At 38.2% G+C, this 20,606-nt stretch overlaps 1 protein-coding gene across 3 annotated transcripts in view; it reads left to right on the forward strand.

Annotated features, from left to right (window-relative positions):
• The window catches only part of MEF2A (myocyte enhancer factor 2A), a 106,081-nt gene that overhangs the window by 38,302 nt on the left and 47,173 nt on the right, over window positions 1-20,606 (forward strand). For all 3 annotated transcript variants that reach the window (XM_006924140.3, XM_025041216.1, XM_015598730.2), the window contains 2 exons: window positions 11,431-11,617; window positions 17,222-17,425. In XM_006924140.3, coding sequence (XP_006924202.1) covers window positions 11,564-11,617; window positions 17,222-17,425 — 258 coding nt within the window. In that variant the 5' untranslated portion in view covers window positions 11,431-11,563. The remainder of the gene's footprint in view (window positions 1-11,430; window positions 11,618-17,221; window positions 17,426-20,606) is intronic.

Raw genomic sequence — 20,606 nt, forward strand, 5'->3', positions numbered from 1 at the left:
CTTTTATTTTCATCATTGGAACTAAAGGACTAGGAATCTCCTTTTAAGTATCTAATGGTGTTTATTTTAAATTACATATAGACATCAAGGAACCCAAACATTAAAAAAAAAAGGCATAAAGAATAACGAGCGTTTCTCTCTGTAGTCAGAAGCCCCACAGGCAATAAAGAATCTTGTTAATAAATCCAGTCCAATTATTGTGATGTCCATGATATAAAACAGGTTAAAAAAAATATATTCTTGATGAAAATCCAGTGTATCTAAATCATGAACTATGAATCCAGGTAAATTAAAAGATGATTCTTCCTTTCATTAAAAAAGAACCACAGGTTTCTTCCAAAGAACCAGCCTTTCCGCTTATTATAGATTATCCGATGAACTTTTCTAAATGTCTTATTAAATAAGCAGAATTTAAAATTGATCTTTCGTTTGCTTCTTAACCTCTCCCCCCTTTTTGGGCTCCTTTGCCTTTTAGATGTTCTCTAAGTGGCAGCCAAGCCTGTGCTGCTGCCTTCATTAATTTTATGATCAGCAAATGGGTACTTGGAGTTGGAATAAACTGAGGAATATAATAGTATAATTTTTTTAAGCACCCGATATGTGACTAGTGCCAAACAAGGACTTCATGAGTCTTCACAAAACCGTATGTGAAAACTTGTTCTCATTTTATAGATTTGAAAACTAAGGGTAAGAGAAATTTACTTGACTGTAGCCCAATCGGTAAAATAACCGATGCCTGGAAGGTGGACAGAAATTTGTGTGTCACCAAGGGGTCCTCTCTCGCGTCTTTTTTATTGTCCCCTAACCTTTCCTGTGAGCACATAGAACAGGTCCATAGAAATACACTCCCCTTCGTCCGGGCTTTCCGGAGATTCTAAACTGCCCTGCTAGCCCACTCAGCCTGCAAGGCCCCCTTCAGATGGCAGCCGATTCCAGTGTCTGTGGTCACGCCTCTTTCTCCTGAGTTCTGCTGCAGCGTCTGTGGTCACACCTCCTTCTCCTGAGTTCTGCTGCAGGTGCTTCAGCCTCAGAGAGGCTCATAGCCTTTGGAATTCCATTCCCATGGCTGCCTTGCAACCTCCGCTTTTTGATAAGCTGCTCGAGAAAAGTTATGCTTTATAGATTGTCTGGCTCTTCCTCTTTGTTAGGATAGGAATAATGTTATCTTGAGGCTTTTTAATATTCTTAGCTGAAGTTTTGTACAGTTGACCCTTGAACATTGTGGGCTTAGGGGCAACGACCCCTGTATAGTTGCAGGTCCACGTATAACTTTGCTCCCTAAACACTTAAATAACCTGCTGTTGACCAGAGGCCTTAACGACAACATAAACAGTCGGTGAAGACATATTATGTATGTTATGTGTATTATATGCTGTATTCTTACAATAAAGTAAGCTAAAGAAAAGAAAATGTTAAGACAATCATAAGAGAAAATACATCTACAGTATTTATTGAAAAACATCCTCGCATAAGTGGACCCTCGCAATTCGACCCCAGGTTCAACTGTATAGTATAAAGTGAAATCTTTTTTTGAGTAGCTGGACTTTAAAATCCTTTCTTGTGTAAAAGTTAGAATGCAGAAACATTATATTGATTAGGAGACTTAACTCTCATTGGTAATTAGTAACATTATTTATTCTGTTAAGTACATAATACTGTTTTAGTTAGGGTTTCGCTTTAAACTGTATCTTAATTCTCTGGAGATAGTCAAATTAGTTGAAATGGAAAGAATCACCTCTTTTCGTGATAGAAATATAATGGAAATATACCAAAATTTCTTGGGATGCATTCGTTAATATTTGTTGTTAATTAATTATATGAAATAATCTCTGCCATATAAAAAAATCATCTTGATTTCATTTAGGAATGAAAGGCAGGAAGGATTCTGTCTGGAGTCTTCCTTCTGTTTGTAATGGCCGCGGGCTTGTTAGCAAAATAAAAACTTAAAGATTTTTGTTCCGTGGTCTTTTTATATTCTGTGTGTTTATTTGGAAGACAATGATTGTAACCTGCTCTGTAGAGTGAGAATATTCTTATGGGAGTATATGTCTCCTCTTCTGTGCTTGATATGTTTATTATTTCTCACATAAAAGTAAACATTGAAACACTTGGCTGTTTTGGAAATATATTTCTCTTTAATGGTAGTCAGTAAATACCTTATCAGATAAACAGGGCAAATTTCACTGAGTTCGAAGTGTTTTCTTTATGATCTCGGTTGTCTTAATGTCTGGAAATCTGATTATTTTGAGAATATGAAAAGTTTTTACCTTTTGGGGATTGTCCTTTCCTCTAATAATATTACTGAAAACGAGGTCCCTGGCGGCGTAAATGTCACGTGAACTATTACTTCGGATGCCGGGATCAGTCCCACTTCTTTTCCTGATGGGCTTTGGGGCTTTGGGGCTTTGGGGGACTTCTGTTGTCTCTGGCTTCATTTCGATTATGTGTGACAGGAAGAGGTGGGGTCCACATCCGTTTTCTAACTGTTGGCTGTTAAGCATTATAAAGTAATATGGAGGTTTAGGAAAAAGTGTTTAATGCAGATGGATGTTAGTAATCGGAACTCTTATAGGTGATTTTCTGTTAATCCAAAGATGAGAAATTTTCTCCATGCTCCTGTTCAGATGTCACTGGGAGGTAATGGTGGTTTTCCTGGCTCCAATTATTGATGATTGTCACCCGATTTTTTTATTGTACTTTGTAAATGCAATATGTATTTATAGTTAATTTTTTTAAGACACAGACTTTTGGAATGGCAAAGCCTTGGCGCTTCTGGGCAGCCGCGGAGTTGTCATTGTGTCCTTACCGTGTGGGTGGGCCACGCAGAGCTTCCCCTTGAGTTGGAAGCGTTCACCGTGGTTACTGTGAGGAGCACAGCAGAGAAGTACAGTAGAGTTTGATTTGGGAGGGTTTGGGAAAATCGATGTAGGATTCTTTTTGCCCTTTGCAGCATTTTGTGGTTTCCCTAAAAGCGTGAAAGAAACTTTGTACAGAAGCAAATAGTGTCTTATCTGACCAGTGAAGTTGGACAAGTATAATTCCTCCCCCCCCGCCCCCCCCTGTAATAATGACATCTTTAATAACTCTTGGGAAGTCCTTCAACTTTATACACTATCGTTTTGGTGATGATTTATGTTGTCTTGCATAGTATTCACAAAGATAAAATCTATCTTTGTTCAGTAGAGATTGTAATCTTCAAATGATATAGACTTTATTTTTAGAAGTGTTTAATAAATATTAATTAGAATTATGGAATGTCAGAGCTGAAATACTGACTGACATTTATACAATACTTTATGTATGCTTGACATTCTAATAAGAATTTAATGCCTATCAGTAAGGGGTAGATGGACATCAAATGCCTCTGGTTATGATACCCTACAAGGAATGTAAAATCACCTTTAGTATTTTTGCTGGGAATTTAAATGTGAGGAAAACCTAATTTATTCTTTGAATATTCTATAAAATAACTGGCTTGTAGTCTTCAAAATGTCAATGTCATGAAGAGCAGAGGCCAAGAAACTTCTAGGCGAAGACTAAAGAGACTGACAGCTAAATGTGATGTCATCCTGGATAGATACTGTATTGAGGGTGGAGCTCTACAGAACATTATTGGGACAGTTGACAAAATTGGAATATAGCCTGTACTTTAGTGTATCAGTGGTGTATTCTACATAGGTTATATACGTATTTACCATATAATCTTGGAAACTAGAAGTAATAATACCATGATACACATACATACACATATATGCATACCAGCGTTGTAGTTAATTGCTTCTGTTTTACTTCATATTTGTTTTTGTTATTTTTAAGGCTATCTTTCGTTTGTGGTAAGTTACACTAATTTTTCTGTTACAGCAATAGTAAAGTTTTGCGTTTAAGTACATTTAGTAAAGTAGAAAAGGGAATCGATGTAAAGATAAAATAGATAAACAATAGTGTACAGTTGTACATAATTAGAAGAAAGATTGAGAAGTTTAGTACTTGAATGACCAAAGTTGAGGGACAGCTGCCATGTTAAGTAGAAAAGTTTCTGGCCAAACTGAGACTGGATGACATACTTTTCTCCTTCGATTTCAGCCTTTTCTTTGCTAAAGGAGTAGGGGTTACAATATAAGATGATTTCTTAGGTAAGTGGGAAATTATAGGATTCTACTCTTTTTCGAGTAGGTTGATTGAAATTTGCTAAAGAAAATAATTTAAAATGGTTCCTGGAACAATATAGACTCAGCACTCTTTTTGATAAACTATTTACAGAAAAAGGAAGAAATCAAATAAGTATGTACTAAATGGAAGGGAACAATTTAAAGTATAACCTATTTATAAATGTAAACACTGTAGATTTATATATATAACACACTATATTACTCAGATATTAGTAATTTTATCTATTTCATGTTTAGTTTGCTTTTTTGATAACAATTTGACATTCAGTTGTTGGAAATTACAAGATAATGTTTGCCATTTAATCTTTTCTCTGATTTCTATTGTATATGCAAAAGTATTAATATGGTTCAAAGGGAGTAAGTATGTGAAATAGGCACACAGAAAATAAAGTACTCATTTTGTTTTCTGATCATAAATATTAATAACATGCTACGCTTAGCAATATGTTTGTTAATAGCAATAATGAATCACTTGTTCCTCAAATATTTGCAAATGTATAGTATTTTATTCTGGCCTCATGTGGTACATGTAATATGTATAATTTCAGTTTTCTTGTTATAAGAACAGTTTCTTTTACTTAGAAATTGTCAGGTACCAGAAATTATGCAACTAGTTTAGTGACATGGTTGGGGCTGGGATCCTGGTTTTTCATTCAGCAGTCAGATAATGCTTTGAAATTCCAAGCAAGTCATGAAGAAAGAGTGCCTGGAAATTGCAAAATTGCTAATGTAGAAGTAACATTTTAGTAATGTTTAAAGTTCATGCTTTCTGGTTTTCAGGATTTCTTTCTCTTCTGAATTTTAAAAGCAGCCATCATTTTTTGTTGTTTGTAATAACGTTTATCCTTGTCACAACGATGACATTTATTTTAGGAAAAAAATCATTTTTAAAAACTGTCCAAGTTATTAATTTCAGGGATGTGAATATACACACAGTGCCCTTTTGTCTGTGCACACCATATCTCCAGAATTTTTAAAAGCAGTACTAGAATTATATATGTTTTCTTCCCACAACAATGTCTTGTGAACATTTGTGGTGAAATGTTCAAGCTTTTCATGGCCGCCTCGTTACAGAGACAGATTAGCCCTGTGCGCTTGCATAGTACGTCCCCTCCATGGTTTCAGTATGTGAATCACATCAGGATGAACATCTATGTACATACTTTTTTTTGGTTACTGTCTTATTGTTTTTTTTTTTAGAATGAATTCTTCAAAGTAGAATAGATTTTTCAAGGGAAGCTGAAAGTCAGATTTCTTCCTGGAAAAAAACATTTTTAATGGTGGCCAAATTGTTGAAAACCTTACGTTGAGAGGACAGTTTTAGGCTATTCATTTGTTAATGACAATAATAAGTGTTTTGTTCCTTGGGGCTTTTGTTCTCTTTTCATTTTACGTTTTATCCCTAGATGAGCACATTTTCCGCCGCAACGTTAGTATTATCCATATGCCCCGGACCCCCAGAGGCGTCCTGTAGCCCCGATGTCTGAGTCTTGTGTCTAGCTTCCTGCTTGGCATTCCCAGTCGTGTGGTTCTGGACCATCGTCTCAAGTTCAATAGGTGCAAAGTTGAATTCTTAAGATCTCTTTTAAAGAAGTGATGAATCACTAAAGATTTTCTCTCGATAGATACCTGTTAATTTATTGAGAGTTCGGTTGTTGATTGTACATAATTTTTTTCTTACAAAGTTTATTTTAGTAGCTTTAAAAGATTTAGTACATAATTGATTTACTAGAACCATCAGAATGGGGTGTTCTGATGAACTCTGAGAATTGGTGTTTATTTAATAAGGGCCGAGTTGAAAGTAAAGTTCACCTTTGTTTATAGTCCACGCTCTTAAAATAGATATTTACTTAAGCAACAAGGTTCTTTAAAACAGTAAATGAACTTGATTTAAAAAGACTGAACATCTGTGATGGGCGTTAGTATCAATTGGTCTGAATCTGGGTGCTGGTTCCTATGATAATACCTCTTAAGACAGCAGAGCCCATATCAGAAATCTTTTTTAAACTCTAGTTTCTGATTTAAAAAAAAAAGACATTAAAAAAAAATTTTCAGTTAACTGAGAGTTCAGACTAATTTTTTACAGTATTAATGTTGCCTGAATACAGTTCTGTAGGCCTTGCGATTTAATTAGATTATTTTTCTCCCCTAAGATACATGACTTTTTCTGTGGGGAAAAAAGTGCCCATCTGTGTTTGCTGAAGATAGGTTTGAGTTTTAAAGGCAGGTTTTGAATGTTGCCGTTTTCCACTAACTTCTTTCACTTTATCATTTGACCTGAAGAGGTAGTGGTTAGCTTGTGTAAATAAAATCTGAATCCTGCAGTTATTTTAAAGGCGTGTACATACTTTTTTTGAGTATTTGTATTTTTTGAAATTGGTGAAATGTACATAACGTAGCATTAAGTACATTCACATTGCTGTGCAGCAGTCAGCACCACCCATCTCCAGAACTTTCTCATCATCCCATACGGAGACTCTGCACCCATTGAGCAAGAAGTCCCCGTCCCTTCCTCCCTCCTGTCCCTGGCGACTACCATTTCCCTTGCCGTCTGTGCATCTGAGTGCTCTAGGTACCTCATCTAAGTGGAATTACATGCTATTTGTCTTTCTGCGACTGGCTTATCTCACTTAGCATAATATTTTCCGAGTTCGTCCAGGTTATAGCATGCGAGAGGATTTTCTTTTGTAAGGCTGAAAAATATTCCACTTGATGTGTGTACCACATTTTGCTTCTCCTCGCGTCAACAGGCATTTGGGTCGTTTGCCCCTTTTGGCCATTGTGAATAATGCTTCTGTCAACACTGGCATACAAACACGTTATTTGAGTCTGTCCTTTCGGTTCTCTGTGTATATACCTAGAAGTGGAATTGTTGGATCAAGTGGTGATTCTGTGTATATTTTTTGAGTAACCGCCATACTGTTTTCCACAGCAACTGTATCATTTTACATTTCCAAAATAGTGCACAAAGGTCCCAATTTCTCCACGTCCACTTAACACTTGGTGTTTTCGTTTCTGTTGTTGTTTCGATAATAGCCATCCAAATTCGTGTGAAGTGGTGTCTTAGAGTAGTTTTGATTTGTATTTTGCACTAGTGATTAGCGATGAGCATCTTTTCATGTGCTTATGGGCCATTTGTATATCTTCTTGGGAGAAATGTTTATTCAGGTCCTTTGCTTGTTTTTAACACTGGGTGGTTCATTTTATGTTGTTGAGTATTGTTTTTTTTTTTAAAAAAATATACGTTCTGGATATTAACCTTGTATCAGATATTGTGATTTACAATTTCTCCCGTTCTGTGGGCTGCTGTTTTACTGTGTTGTTAGTGTCCATTGACCCTTCTCGACAATGAGCATGTATGGGTGGATTTATCTCTGGGCTCTCTATTCTGTTCTATTGGTCTACAGGTCTGTCTTTATGCCAGTACTATACTATTTTGATTACTGTAGCTTTGTAGAAAATTTTGACATTAGGGACTGTGAGTTCTCCAACTTTATTCTTTTTTAAGATTTGGCTATTTGGAGTTTCTTGAGAGTCCATATGAATTTTATTTCTGCAAAAAACAGCATTGGGATTTTGATGGGGATTCTATTGTATTTGTAAATTGCTTTGGATAATATTGACATGTTGACAACATTAAGTCTTTTAGTCTATGAGCATGGATGTCTATCTATTATGTCATGAATTTATCATTTGTTTTTTAGTGTACACCGTATAAGTCTTTCACCTCATTGACTAAGTTAATTCTTGAGTACTTTACTCTTCCTGTTGCTATCGAAAATGGAATTATTTTCTTATTTCAGACTTTTCATTATTAGTGTATAGAAATACAGCTGATTTTTGTGTGTTGATTTGTATCCTTCTATATTGATGAATTTGCTTATTCTAACAATGTTTTTGTGGAATCTTCAACAGAGTCTACATGTAAGATCACGTCATTTGCAAACAGATAATTATACTTCTTTCTTTCCAATTACGATGCCTTTTGTTTCTTTATCTTAATCGCTCTGGCTAGAACTTCCATTTCATTGTTGACAAGAAGCAGTGAAATCAGGCATTCTTGTCTTGTTTCTGATCTTAGAGGAAAAGCTTTCACCACTGATTATGGTATAAGCTGTGAGATTTTCCGATATGATTTTTACCAGGTTGAGGTAGTTTCTTCCCATCTCAGTTGGTTATTTTGTCAGAGAAGGGTATTGTATTTTGCAGATGCTTTTTCTGCATCATTTAAGATGCTCATGTTACATGTATCTTGGATCTTTTCTTCATGTTTCATAGTTTTTTCACACTCTTCTGTATTTCTTCTTGTGTCTTTTTGGGCTTCAGTATAGATATTTTCTTCTTTATTATCTTTTGGGTCACTGGTTCTTTCTTTAGCTATATCTGACCAGTTGTTGAACTCATCCACCAATTTCTTAATTTCTGTTTTCAAAATGGTACTTTTCTATTCTTTGTTTTTCATATTTTTAAGTATTCTCTGCTGAAATTCTTTTTTTTTTCTTTTTTTTTTAAAATTCTTTGAGCACATTAAATTATTTTAAAGTCCCCGTCTGATAACACCATTATCTGGATCTACTATGGGCGTATTTCTATTGCCATTTAAAAATTTTGGTTTTCAGTCAGATCTTGACTGGTTATTTTTTTTATTTTCAGACATTTTGTATAAAATGATAAGATAATTTGAATTTCTGGATGATACTTTTTTGCTGATAAGATTTACTTTTTCTGAAATCTTTTGAGAATATTTTACTAGCATGCAGGTAGGTTAATGGCATTAGGTAGGTCTGATTATCTCAATTCAAGCAGGGACTGAGGTTAGCTGAAGCTGTGCCTCCCTCTGTGTGGCCTGGTGTACACCTGCTTTACCTTTATACCTCAGGCATAGTCCTTTCGATTCCCTCCAGATCCCTGGTGTGTTTACTGGGGCTTTTCCTCCTTGGCAGGCCCTGGATCTAGTTTTCGCGTCCCACCCATAGATCCCTCGAAAGATCTGCTTAGCTTCTCAGCCTCTTAGCCAATAATTTAAGAGTCCGCAAATGACTCTAGGGGAAAAATGAGTCTAAAGTTTGGTTTCACCTGTTTCTTCCAGATCTCAGCTCTACAAATTCTCACTGTCTTGGAAGTTCTCCAGTGGTTTTAAATAGATGACTTTAGTTTTGCTGTTCTGGTTCTCAGAGTAAGGTTGGTTCGAAGCAGCCTCCTCCCCCACTGTCAAAAGCAAAATGCTCAGATGTATTCTAGAATTCAGAATTGTTAGATTGTACGAGAGAGTATAGTTCCTATGCCTTATAGGTGTCAGCATAACATCTCTGCAGTGAAATGTATGAATATTTATTTCGCCTACTGCAGTGCAAGTTTTCAAAATGGAGATTGGATGCAACGTGAGCTGTTAGGGAAAATGATTTGGAGTAAGCCAACTTCTATCGTTTATGTTGCAATCTGTTGAGAAAACAAACATTCTGTGGCACAGCTGCTTGTTTGCTTGGTTCCCGCCAGTGACTAGCCATCTTTCAGTTTCTCGTCGGGGTCTCCAGCCCCTAGGCTGTGGACATTACTGGTTTGTGGCTTGTTAAGAACTGGGCTGCATAGGGTGAGCCAGCGAAGCTTCATCTGTATTTGCAGCTGCTCCTTAGCGCTAGCATCACCGCCTCAGATCATCATCGGGCATTAGACTCTCATAGAAGCACTGGTCTCTGGTGCCAAAAAGATTGGGGACCGCTGCTAATATCCCCCGCTTTCCCTTGTCAGGCGGCTTTCACACATGCTATTCTCTCTGCGTAATACATTACCCTCATCAGGGTATATATGAGTATGAGACACATTCTCAGGCAAGCCTTCCCTGACTCATGAATTTAGGTCAGATAAAATGAACTTTTGAGTTTTGAATTACACAGATTCATTTATATGATGCTTTAATTAATGTCTGTAGGGGTACTAGACTCTGAACTCTGCGAGATTAGAAATCATTGCCTCTTTTTCTTGACCATGTTATCCAATGTGTCTAGTTCAGTATTTGAAAGCACATTTTTTTGCAAGTAGGTGATCAGTTAATACATTGTCAGTAGTTAATAGATGATCAATTAATGCTCTGTATGAATGAAGAAAGAATGAATGAGGGAAGATACGTAAGAAATGCCACGAGAGTGATAAGAATTGGAAAGCTCATTGTTTTTGAGCAAAAGCCAGATTTACTCAGACTCTGGATTTGTACAGTACAGTTGTACAGTACAATAGATATACATGCACAATGATTAAAATATTTCAATAAAATTCCCCAGAGAATTTATTATTGTGAATGTTTTAGCATTTGTCTCCCAGTCCTCCATAAATATTTTATTACATATGTTTGAAAGCACCAGGTTTTTGACACAACTGTCATTCAGAGCATGACAGATTATATCATTGCCAGTCATTCTATTCTAGAGATAGGTGGAATAGGAAATCCTTGTTTTTGAAAGATTCAGACTCAGAGGAAATGGAATTTATACACCCACCTCCACAAAGTTGGGTGCTCTGGTTTTTCTGCCGCGGTGGCGGGTGAGTGACAGGGAGGGATTGGTCTCGGCTTCATCAGGGAGATGGCATTCCAATTGAATCTCAACTGATAAAGAGTTCATTAATAGCCAAAGGACTAGTGATTTATTTAAGAGCATATTATTATGGAAGTATATAGTGTTTTTGTGGATAGACAAATAGTAATTTGCTATTACTATTTGTAAAGGTGGATTGGGGCTCTGCAGATTATTAGTTCATCTTTTGACATGGAGGCCATCAGAAGCTTTTAAAGATATTCTGTAATGTTTAGAGAAGTTGTAGAGCCAGGCACCATGAGTTCATATTCCAAGCTCTGCCCCTTATTTAATATCTCTTTGCCTCAGTAACCCCATTTATAAAAATGAGATAAACTGTAACTAATGCAGAACATTGCAATTGGGATCGAATGAGTTAAAACATAAGCAGGTACTCGGAAAAGTGCGTGGGACACAGAAGAATCCCAAGCGCTGGCTCTCGTCGTTGCTGCTGCCGTTGTATGCATTGAGAAAAACACTTTGAGCTAAAACTAGAGCCACGAAAACATTCAAGAGAATTTTAGGGGAAAATTTAATAAGACTTCAACTTATTTACTAATTTTATATAACCAGAAATTTCACCTAATAATGCTGTCAATGTGCAGCATAAAAGCATGTTTGAAATTTGTATAACATTTTGCTGATTTACAAACTTATAGAACTTAAATTTTCTAATTTGTGTTTTCTTTTAGATCTTATAGAAAATTTCAGCTGTAGCCCTTGGACTAGAAGCTGAAATAATAGAAGCTGTGTACGATGCATTAGGGTATTGAAGAAAATTAATTTTTGAATTAATATTTGGAATAGAAGGAAAGGTGACTGAAAATGGGGCGGAAGAAAATACAAATCACACGCATAATGGATGAAAGGAACCGACAGGTAAATAAAAATTTTATCTGCTTAATTGATGTAAATATTTTTTAAAAAGGAGTGTAGGGTTAAATGATTGAATTTTTCTTAAATTTAATGTCAAGTCTACATATTTTATTTCCAGACTAAATTAAATATTTTAGCAATCAAAAACTTTTGGCTTTTCATAATGTGCTTTAATAAGAAATGTGTTTCTTATTTCAGAAATCGTATGTGTTAATTATAAAAACATAGACAAAAAGGAAAGTAAAATCACAGTTCTATCACTACTGTTCATTGTGTATGTAGAGTTTAGATTTATCTTTTATATTTAATCTACCCATTTGATTGATACTTATCTGTATATTGATATTTTAAGTTATCACCTTTGTTTTCATAAGTAAGTAATACCTAAGTTAACTACAGCTATCAATAAATGTGTTCTGGTTCGTTAAGTTTTCTGGTTAACCAACAAATGATGAGGTTTTTTTGTTTTGTTTTGTTTTGTTTTTTTAAATACTCTCATTATCACAAATACTCTAAAACATTTATTATATATCTCAGCTTTAATTAATAAAACATATTGAAGTTAACTCTCAGTACTAGTGCCAGTAAACCCATACAAATTCACGACCATTATAATGATGCTGTGGTGCGTGAATACCAAAGTCCGAAGGGTCTAGAGCAGGGTTGGCAAACGCGGTCCATGGGCGGGCGGCCTGTTTTAATAAATAAAGCAGCGTGAGAACCCTGCTGTGTCCGCTTGTTTCCATGTTGTCTGTGGCTGTTTTCACACTGCAGCAACAGCGTTGAGTAGTGTCCCCAGAGACTGTGTGACCCGTAGGCCTAAAGTCTTCACTGTCTGGCCCTTCACGGAAAAGCTTGCCAACCCCTTGGTTTAAAGGAAAGAAGAAAAAATGATTTCATAGCCTTTTGTAAACAAACCACTATTCAGAGCTTGGAAAGGTTCCGTATCAGGAGAAGGTTCCAGAACAGCTGGATTCTGGAAGCTCACCAGGAACAGAAAACAGTACTCAGGATGTACTCTGCGAAGTCTGAGTAGCTGTTCGCCTGGTGGTGTGGATGGCGATGGGAGGCTCCCCTCAGCCGAGCGGCCGGTGGCGAAGGTGGCGGGAGTGGTCAGGCCTGCCCGCGGACTGCATCGTTTCAGCTCGTGGAGATTCCGTAGTTGGAGTGGAAGGCTCGCAGCCACGCGCTGTGATTCATTACAGATCTTGACAGAATAGGGAAGACTGATAAAGTAACCGTTGCATCGTTCCAAAGGAATGATTCTGAGCAAGGTCGCAAGTAAACGTCCCTTCACAGATCTGAGGATTGTGATGTGTAGAGGAGGCATGGGGTGGACCTGCTTCGTGAACATGTGCTGTAGCCATGTGAAAGACGGCCGAGGAGGGAATAACCTACCAGCAGCAGGTAGCGAAGCACACGAGATCCCCTGAGCTCCCATCACCCCATAGAGAGTTATGTGTCTGTCGAGCACAGGTAGCCTGGACCTGCCTGGCAAGGACTCCGCGTCTTTAGAGGGGAAGGGGAACGAGGGACATGGAAGTGACCGTGCGAGGCAGCCTTTCAGGGAGAGGAAATGACCTTGTTAAAAAGGTGGAGCTTGCCACTGTAGCTCAGCAACTGAAATGAGCCTGTTTGTACTTGGAATTTACCTGCTAAGTCAGCTTCTTGCCAAGCTGCCAGACGGGGTAAGGGTTTCTGAATTTCTCCTCGTGTGCTTTTGGCACAGACACAGTTTGTCCACACTAAAAGGGTATATTAATAATACCGATTTCTGAATTTTTGCATTGAGCTACAAGTTGCATTATTATTGCATTAAGAGAGGAAGTCTTGTTTCTATGCAGAAGAGATGTCATTGTTTTCATTCAAATTTGAACACCCACTATATGTATCTGAGAGACTTAGGCACTGGGACTCATTAAAATACGTAGTCTACGTAGGAGAGTTAAGAATATGGCAAGAAGAAGTAAGATTGGGTGACGGAGAGAGTTCGCGAAAGGACCCACAGGCCTCTCTCTGGTGGTGCGGTGTTGGGGAGCAGTCACTGAAGGGGATCATAGCGGATGGAGTTTTGAATGACCAGTGCTTGAGCTGGGAAGATAAAGTCACACTTCAGGTCACTGGAACGATATTTCCCTCTGTAACCAAGCTCCCTCCCTCCCTCCTTCCCGTCTTTCCTTCTTCTCTTTCTCACTTTGTTTTTCATTTTCTTTTACTTTTTTTTCTGGTCTAATGAAAGTGAAATGTTACCTGTTTTTGAGGTTTGCCCATTTTCTGCTGGGTTGTTGACCTTTTTTTAGAAGTTCTTCATAAATTCTGTATGTATTTTATCTGTATCAGACAGTATCTTTCAGTCTTAAACACTAAACGCTCTTATGTTAGGACTCATGGTGTTTTATAGTGGTTTATGTCGCCTTTATAAATAGATCGTGAACACTTTAAAATGTGTTAAGGCTTGCTTTATTTCCTGAATCTGATCAGTTTCTGTGAATGTTACAAGTGGACTTGAGATAAATGTGTATTCTTTAATTGTTAGATGCAGAATTCAGTATATGTTTATTAGGCCAATCGTATTTTGTATTCAAATCATCTATATTCTTTGTGATTTTTTTTTTTTTTTGGCTCATTGAGACCTATTAATAATTGCACTTAACCACAGTAGTGGATTCGTCAGTTTCTCTATTTTATTAGTTTAATATATGTCGTTTTATATATTTTAAGACTGTTTCATTAGGCTCATACATTAGTGTTATACCTTTTTGGTGAATTTTCAGTACACATTGACCCTCTCTATCCTCAGTAAATCACGTTTGTCTCAAATCTACTCTAACATTTGTATAGCTACACCTCTCCTTTGACTCGTATTTTCTTGATAAGTCTGTTTTTCCCCATTTACTTCCCACCTTACCATGTGTCCTTATGCTTTAGGTCTATCTTTTGTAAATCGTGTGTGAGTGAATTTTTTTTTTTTCTTTTTGGTTCAGTCTGATAATACCTCTTGACTTGGCAGTTTAGTTGAATTATATTCTTTGTCATCTTTTGTATATTTGGACTATTATATATCATTTTAATTGATTATTTCAATTTGTCAGAGGGTCCCAGGCATCAAAAAAGTCACAGTTAATCATTTCACTGCTCATATCCTTAAAAACTCAGATCGCAGCTTTCCACGGAGTCCTCCAGGGAGAAAAGCAGTGGAAGAAGGTACTTCCTCTGGGTGGAAATCTCCCAGCCTTAACCTGGGAGGTTTCGAGTCCCAGTGGTTGGGAAGTCGAGGCCGGAGCTTAGTCCATCCCTACCTGTGTTTTTTCCACTCCCATCCCTCGCAGTGCCTCTGCGGTGCTCGGATGTCATCTGGGGGACACCTGTCTGCACTAGCGCTGCCACCAGTCTCCGCGGTGAGGCGGCAGGCATGGGGTGTCCCAGCGTGGAGACGGGAGGCACCGGCTGAACCCAAACTGCTCCTAAAACCTTGTCTTATCATAGCCCCACTGGCTCGCTCTCGTGCAGGCGACCCGCCTCCACACACAGCTGCCCCCCGCCGTGCACACGAACTCCAGCAGCGCGTCTGGGGGCCTCGCGCGTTCCTCCAGTGTTCCTTAGTATCCACAATACTTTTAGTTCCACGGGGTTAACTGGGGGAAATAGATCCTGTGTCAGTATCTTGCCAGGAATCTACATTTGGTATTTTTTTAAATATTGTTAAAATTAGTAGTTATATTCTGTTGTAATTATAATTTCCATGATTTTTTAATCATAGTTCAAAATTTAAAGGATTCATTATCCCCAGTTCTTTACTGTAGCTTTTGTATTCTTTTGTTAATCTAAGTTTTTGGTTTATGGATTTATTGAGCAAATTTTTTTAGCACCCTCCCCAGTGTCATGTGGCATTTTAGAAGCTGAGTATATATAGCAATGAAGAAAACTGAAAAAAATCCCAGTCTTTTCCAATATATGTTCTACTTAAATGACTGGATGTTTTCAGCAAGTAGTTTTGTTTTTCTTCTGAGAAGGGCTCATGGGTATTCTTACGTTCCAGAGTATTCTTACGTTTGAAAATGTTTGTTGCCTTTAGACTTGAAGTATAACTTGGCTAGGCATAACATCCTAGGATCCCATTACTTTTCCCCAGAACATTGTAGAGATTATTTCAAGATCTTCTGGCTTTGATTGTTGCCAGAATTATAACATCAGACAGATTTTTTTTTTCTCTCTCTTCCTAAGAAAGTGACTTGATGTTCAGTAACTTAACCAGAAAATTTCATGAGTTTGATTACTGATTTTTTTTTATTGTCTGTTTTGATTCTTTGAATTTTCTTGTTGTGGCTTTGTCTGTTACGATTTTTTTTCTCTTCTGATTCTTTTCTGAGTGATACTAGCTCAGGGTTTAGGTCATTTAGTTATCTCTTACTTATTTGGCAGTGATATTAGGTACAAGTTAAAAATGGCTTTTCTGTAAAATTTAAAACGGGGGGGTGTCTCTACTGGTTCCCCCCCCTTCTTTCATGGCCTTCCCACACTTCTGAATCTTATAGCACCAATCAAAGGACCTTTGGCTAGACCTTCCCAGGACTGTGACATTGCCACTTTTGTCAAGAAGTCTAGGTTAAAGAATTTCTGGAGAGAGTACAAAATAGGAGAACCGGCTGGGAGGCAGGCCGTGTGCAGTGCATGAAGTGGAGGTTTCGGAGGTGATGTGATTATTGGTGATGACAGTTAAAGGTGTGATCATTTGGAAGTTGGGACATAAAGGAATTGAGAGATCAAAGTATTTGCAATGATTTTTTTTTTTCTGCAGATGCTGAAGTCTCCAGAGATAAGAACAGGGCTAGACAGAGAAGTCAGGTGATACTCATCAGCGCGTGAGAGAGAGCAGCCAGCGGGTCACTAGTGCCCACCGCAAGGAAGGGTCTCGGGTGGTATACATTTCAGGGCATGAGTTTAAAAACATACAGAGTTTTTGAAGGGGAAGGAAGGAAAAATAATTTGGAAGGGAGAGTAGGGAGCAAAAAGAACACTTCTAGGCCCTTGAATGTAGGGAATGTAATATTTAAAAACAAACCAACAAAAAATTGGTCTCCACTTGAGAAGACTTTAGGTGACAGGTTTTAGTTGGAGAAAGAAATATTCAGAGGGCATTAGGGAATTTGCTAATCCGAGACTGAATTTCAGTGGGTGCCGTAGAAGGGCTCGTTGGGGGGAGTGTGAGCTAAATTAGTGGTGTGCTTGGTCACCGAGAGAAAAGTCTGAGTAACGGTGGTCACTAGAGGTGAGACTGGCTTTCTGATGGCAGCCATTTTAACTGGACAGTAAGGGCCCGCTGCTCGGCTGTTTCCTTGCCCTCTGCTGTGGAGTGGCAGCCGAGGATAGTGCAGTACCTCGGAGGAGGCGGCTCTGTCGGGGCCCCCGGCGGTACAGGGTGCACGCAGGACTGCAGTCGTGTGGCAGGCGGGGGTGAGGAAGAGGCCCGTGTGGGGCACGTGGCTGGGAACCTTTCCCACCTGCGCAGTCTGACTCAGTGTCAGAGTGACTCATCTGCACAGAGCCTGTATTCGGGTACCACCGGTGCTTTTAATCAAAATACACTTCTTTTCCTTGATCGTCTAGGTCACTTTTACAAAGAGAAAGTTTGGGTTAATGAAGAAAGCCTATGAACTCAGCGTGCTCTGTGACTGTGAAATAGCACTCATCATCTTCAACAGCTCCAACAAGCTGTTCCAGTACGCCAGCACCGACATGGACAAAGTGCTCCTCAAGTACACGGAGTACAACGAACCTCACGAGAGCAGAACCAACTCCGACATCGTCGAGGTAACCACCTAGTAATGCCTGCACTGCGGGTGACGCTTTTGTTTAATAACTATAATGTCAGCTTGCTCGTTACATCCGGAATATAAATCGGTTACATCTTTTCTCTGAGTCATTTCTTAGAAGGATCTAATTGTTGCTCCATGATGACCCACTTACTGTTACAAACATCCTGTTCATTGAGACAAAATAAACTAGGCTGTTGTGCTGTGTACGCAGCGTAATCACTGTGATTACTTATATTAGCTTTTAAATTAATATTCTAAGAAACTGTCACTTTTGACAGTATGAAGTTAGTTTTGATACATCTTAATCATTTCATTACGTCGGTGACTACCCACAACTAAACACTCGTGAAATGAAAGAAAATGATGTAAATATTTCTGTTTCGTTAATAGTGCTTTAGTTGGGGGAGAAAGGTGTCCTCATTTTCTCCTACTCTGCTGCCCTGCAGTGTCTGTCATCATCCTGCCAACCGAATTAAGTGAAAAGAAAAGGGATTTTTTAGAATGATTGTTGCCTATTCAGAAAGTGTTTTTAAAACAAAACCTTCAAAAAGGAGAGCTAGTATACTTCCTCTTTAATTCTTTCCTGCTGTAAAATCTTATAAAAGCTAACTTTCCATGTGTACTTTTTTAAAATTAAAATTATTGGGGTGGGTGACATTGGTTAATAAAATCAAATAAGTTTTAAGTGTACAGTTCAACAGTATGTCATATGTTATACATATCATTGTGTGTTCACCACCCAAAGTTAGATCTTCCGTCACCAAATACGCGACCCCCTTTGTCCTTACCTACCTCCCGCTCCCCCCTTCCCTCTGGTAACCACCAGTCCACTGTCCGCGTCCATGCGCGGTCTCTGTGTGTTTGTTGATTGGAGGTTTTAGTATATTTCTAATAGCATTTTGAATTAGCTTCATATTTACTTTTGTCTTTTTTGTTTATATTTAGAGATTTTACTTATTTTCTAAAGTTTTTTTCACTGCTTGATGTATACTTTGGCTTAGTTTTGTAATGTTAGAAAACTATTTCAGTAAATTAGGTGTTTCTTTGGCGAAAGTACTGAAACCATATGAAATGATGCAGAACTAACTATAAAAAAAGAAATGAAGTTCCAATCTAGATTTTATTTGAATAATTGAAATTAAGATAAAGAGACCTTATTTTATTGTGCAGGAATCAAATTTATTTGCCTCCACAGATTCTGTTACAGTTCTGAAAATACGTTTTAAATTTCCCCTATGTTTCTTTGCCTTAGCCATCCCTTTTTGGGCAGTAATTGTTACTGCAAAACAAAAACAAAAACAAAGCTACTTGTATCAAAAGAGCAGTTAATAATAACTTTTTAGCAGTTAATCAATAGCTTGCAAAGAGAAGTAAGAGTCTAGCGTAATTCCAGCCCGGACTCATTTCTGCGGCTCGATTTGGCCACAGCGAGTGGCTCAGCGCCGTGAACCGCCCCCGACGTGTGTGAAGCTTTTGATTTTGCTTTTGTTGCTCGCTGCAGTTAAGCTGCACGATTACCCCTTAACGCCTTTCTATCACTTGTGGATTATTTTACATCATTTAGCATTCATGGTACATCTTACCACTTACGTGCAGTGCAAACTGTTTCGTAGATACTTTCATGACGCATTTTTGAATTGAAATTTTAGAAATTGGGATGATTATTTGGCGAGCTTTGTAAGAGACTTCGTAACTGGAGTTCCTTGAAATGGAGAGTATCCTAGTGTGTTTAGTTTAAAAATGACACCTTATTTTTAAAATCTCTATTTTTTTTTTATCAAAAGTCCCATTGCCTTAAGTCAAACAAAGCAATAGAGTTGACTTTAATACTGTCAACAAATAGATGTTCAGGCTGGCTTTGCGATGGGAGCCAGCACGTTCCTCACCCCGACCGCTCTGCTCTTCTAATGCAGCGGTTGTCCTTGGCCCCCCGCAAGTTGAGGGCCCTCCGCACAGCCTGGAGCTACTTCCTTAGAGAGTATGAAGAACATAGTCTGATGTAGTCTTCCCAGAATCGTCCGACTACCTCAGCCTCCCTCTCTGTTGTGGTCAGCAGTCAGAGGGAGGAGAGTATATCCCAATCCTTTCGTTAGCGGTCTCCCATTTACCATCTACTTCCATATGAAGGAGAACTTCTGCAGCTCAGTGCAGCTCAGTTATCAGTTGGGTTATTGCTCTTTTCTTTTTTAATTGCAGTTCTTAGATATAAGCGAACATACATCTTACCAGTAGTTTTTAATGAAGTTCTGAATTACATAAATGCAATGAGAGAAGACGCATTGGATTATAAGGGATCGATTTGTGTGGCAGTATAAGTATTCAGGCGTAGTTTGCCTTTCTTGTATGTGAATGTCTTGCTGAGTTAACCTTCGTTATAAGACGATGGTGGTTACACGTGTAAAGTTCTTCCACATGGAAAGGCGATGCAGCTCTGTTCTCGCTAGTAGCGCATGCCTGTCTCGAGTCCTTTTTGTCCGTGGCGGTAATGGCTTACACTAATGCAGCTACAAAGGTGGGCGTGAGCCACATTAAGTTTACTGGATGAGAGTAATGACGGACACTTAGAGCCGCCTTATGGGCCAAACGCTTTTAAGTGCTTTACGAATATCTCATTTAAGGATATCCTTAGAATACCATTATAAGTATTTTTTCCTTTTTCATATAGTTTCCTTTCGAACAGTCATAGTAATTGGAAGCAAACTTTTTGATGTCTGTCATTTGACAAAACTATTTGAGGGCCTCCTGTGTGCTACAAGACTGTTCTTTCTACCCATGGTTTTGTAAACCGTTGAGATACACTCTTACCAACTGAAGATTTCACATCTATAAACTTCTAACACGGTGTGATGTTCTGGACTGTTAGCCATATCATCTCATCAGAGCTGATGAGTACGTCACCGTCAGGCAGAGGCACAAACAGCTGCACGTGAGCGATTTAGAGTGTTTCCTTTTGCAATATGATCGACAATGAAACTAACTGAAAACTTCATGAACAGCTTTCCTAGGCCTCGAACCTGAATTCACCGATTTCCTATCGCATATGTTAATCTTTAAAGTCAGCAGGGTTTTACTTTCCCTCCTATTTCTAAAATGTCCTTCGACAGAGTCTTGACTATATTTAAATGGAATCTGTAGATGCGTTTGTTCTTCTGTGTCCTCCCCACAAGCCCTTTTGG

Source organism: Pteropus alecto, unplaced genomic scaffold (assembly GCF_000325575.1).
Source record: "Pteropus alecto unplaced genomic scaffold, ASM32557v1 scaffold59, whole genome shotgun sequence".
Lineage (NCBI taxonomy): Eukaryota > Metazoa > Chordata > Mammalia > Chiroptera > Pteropodidae > Pteropus > Pteropus alecto.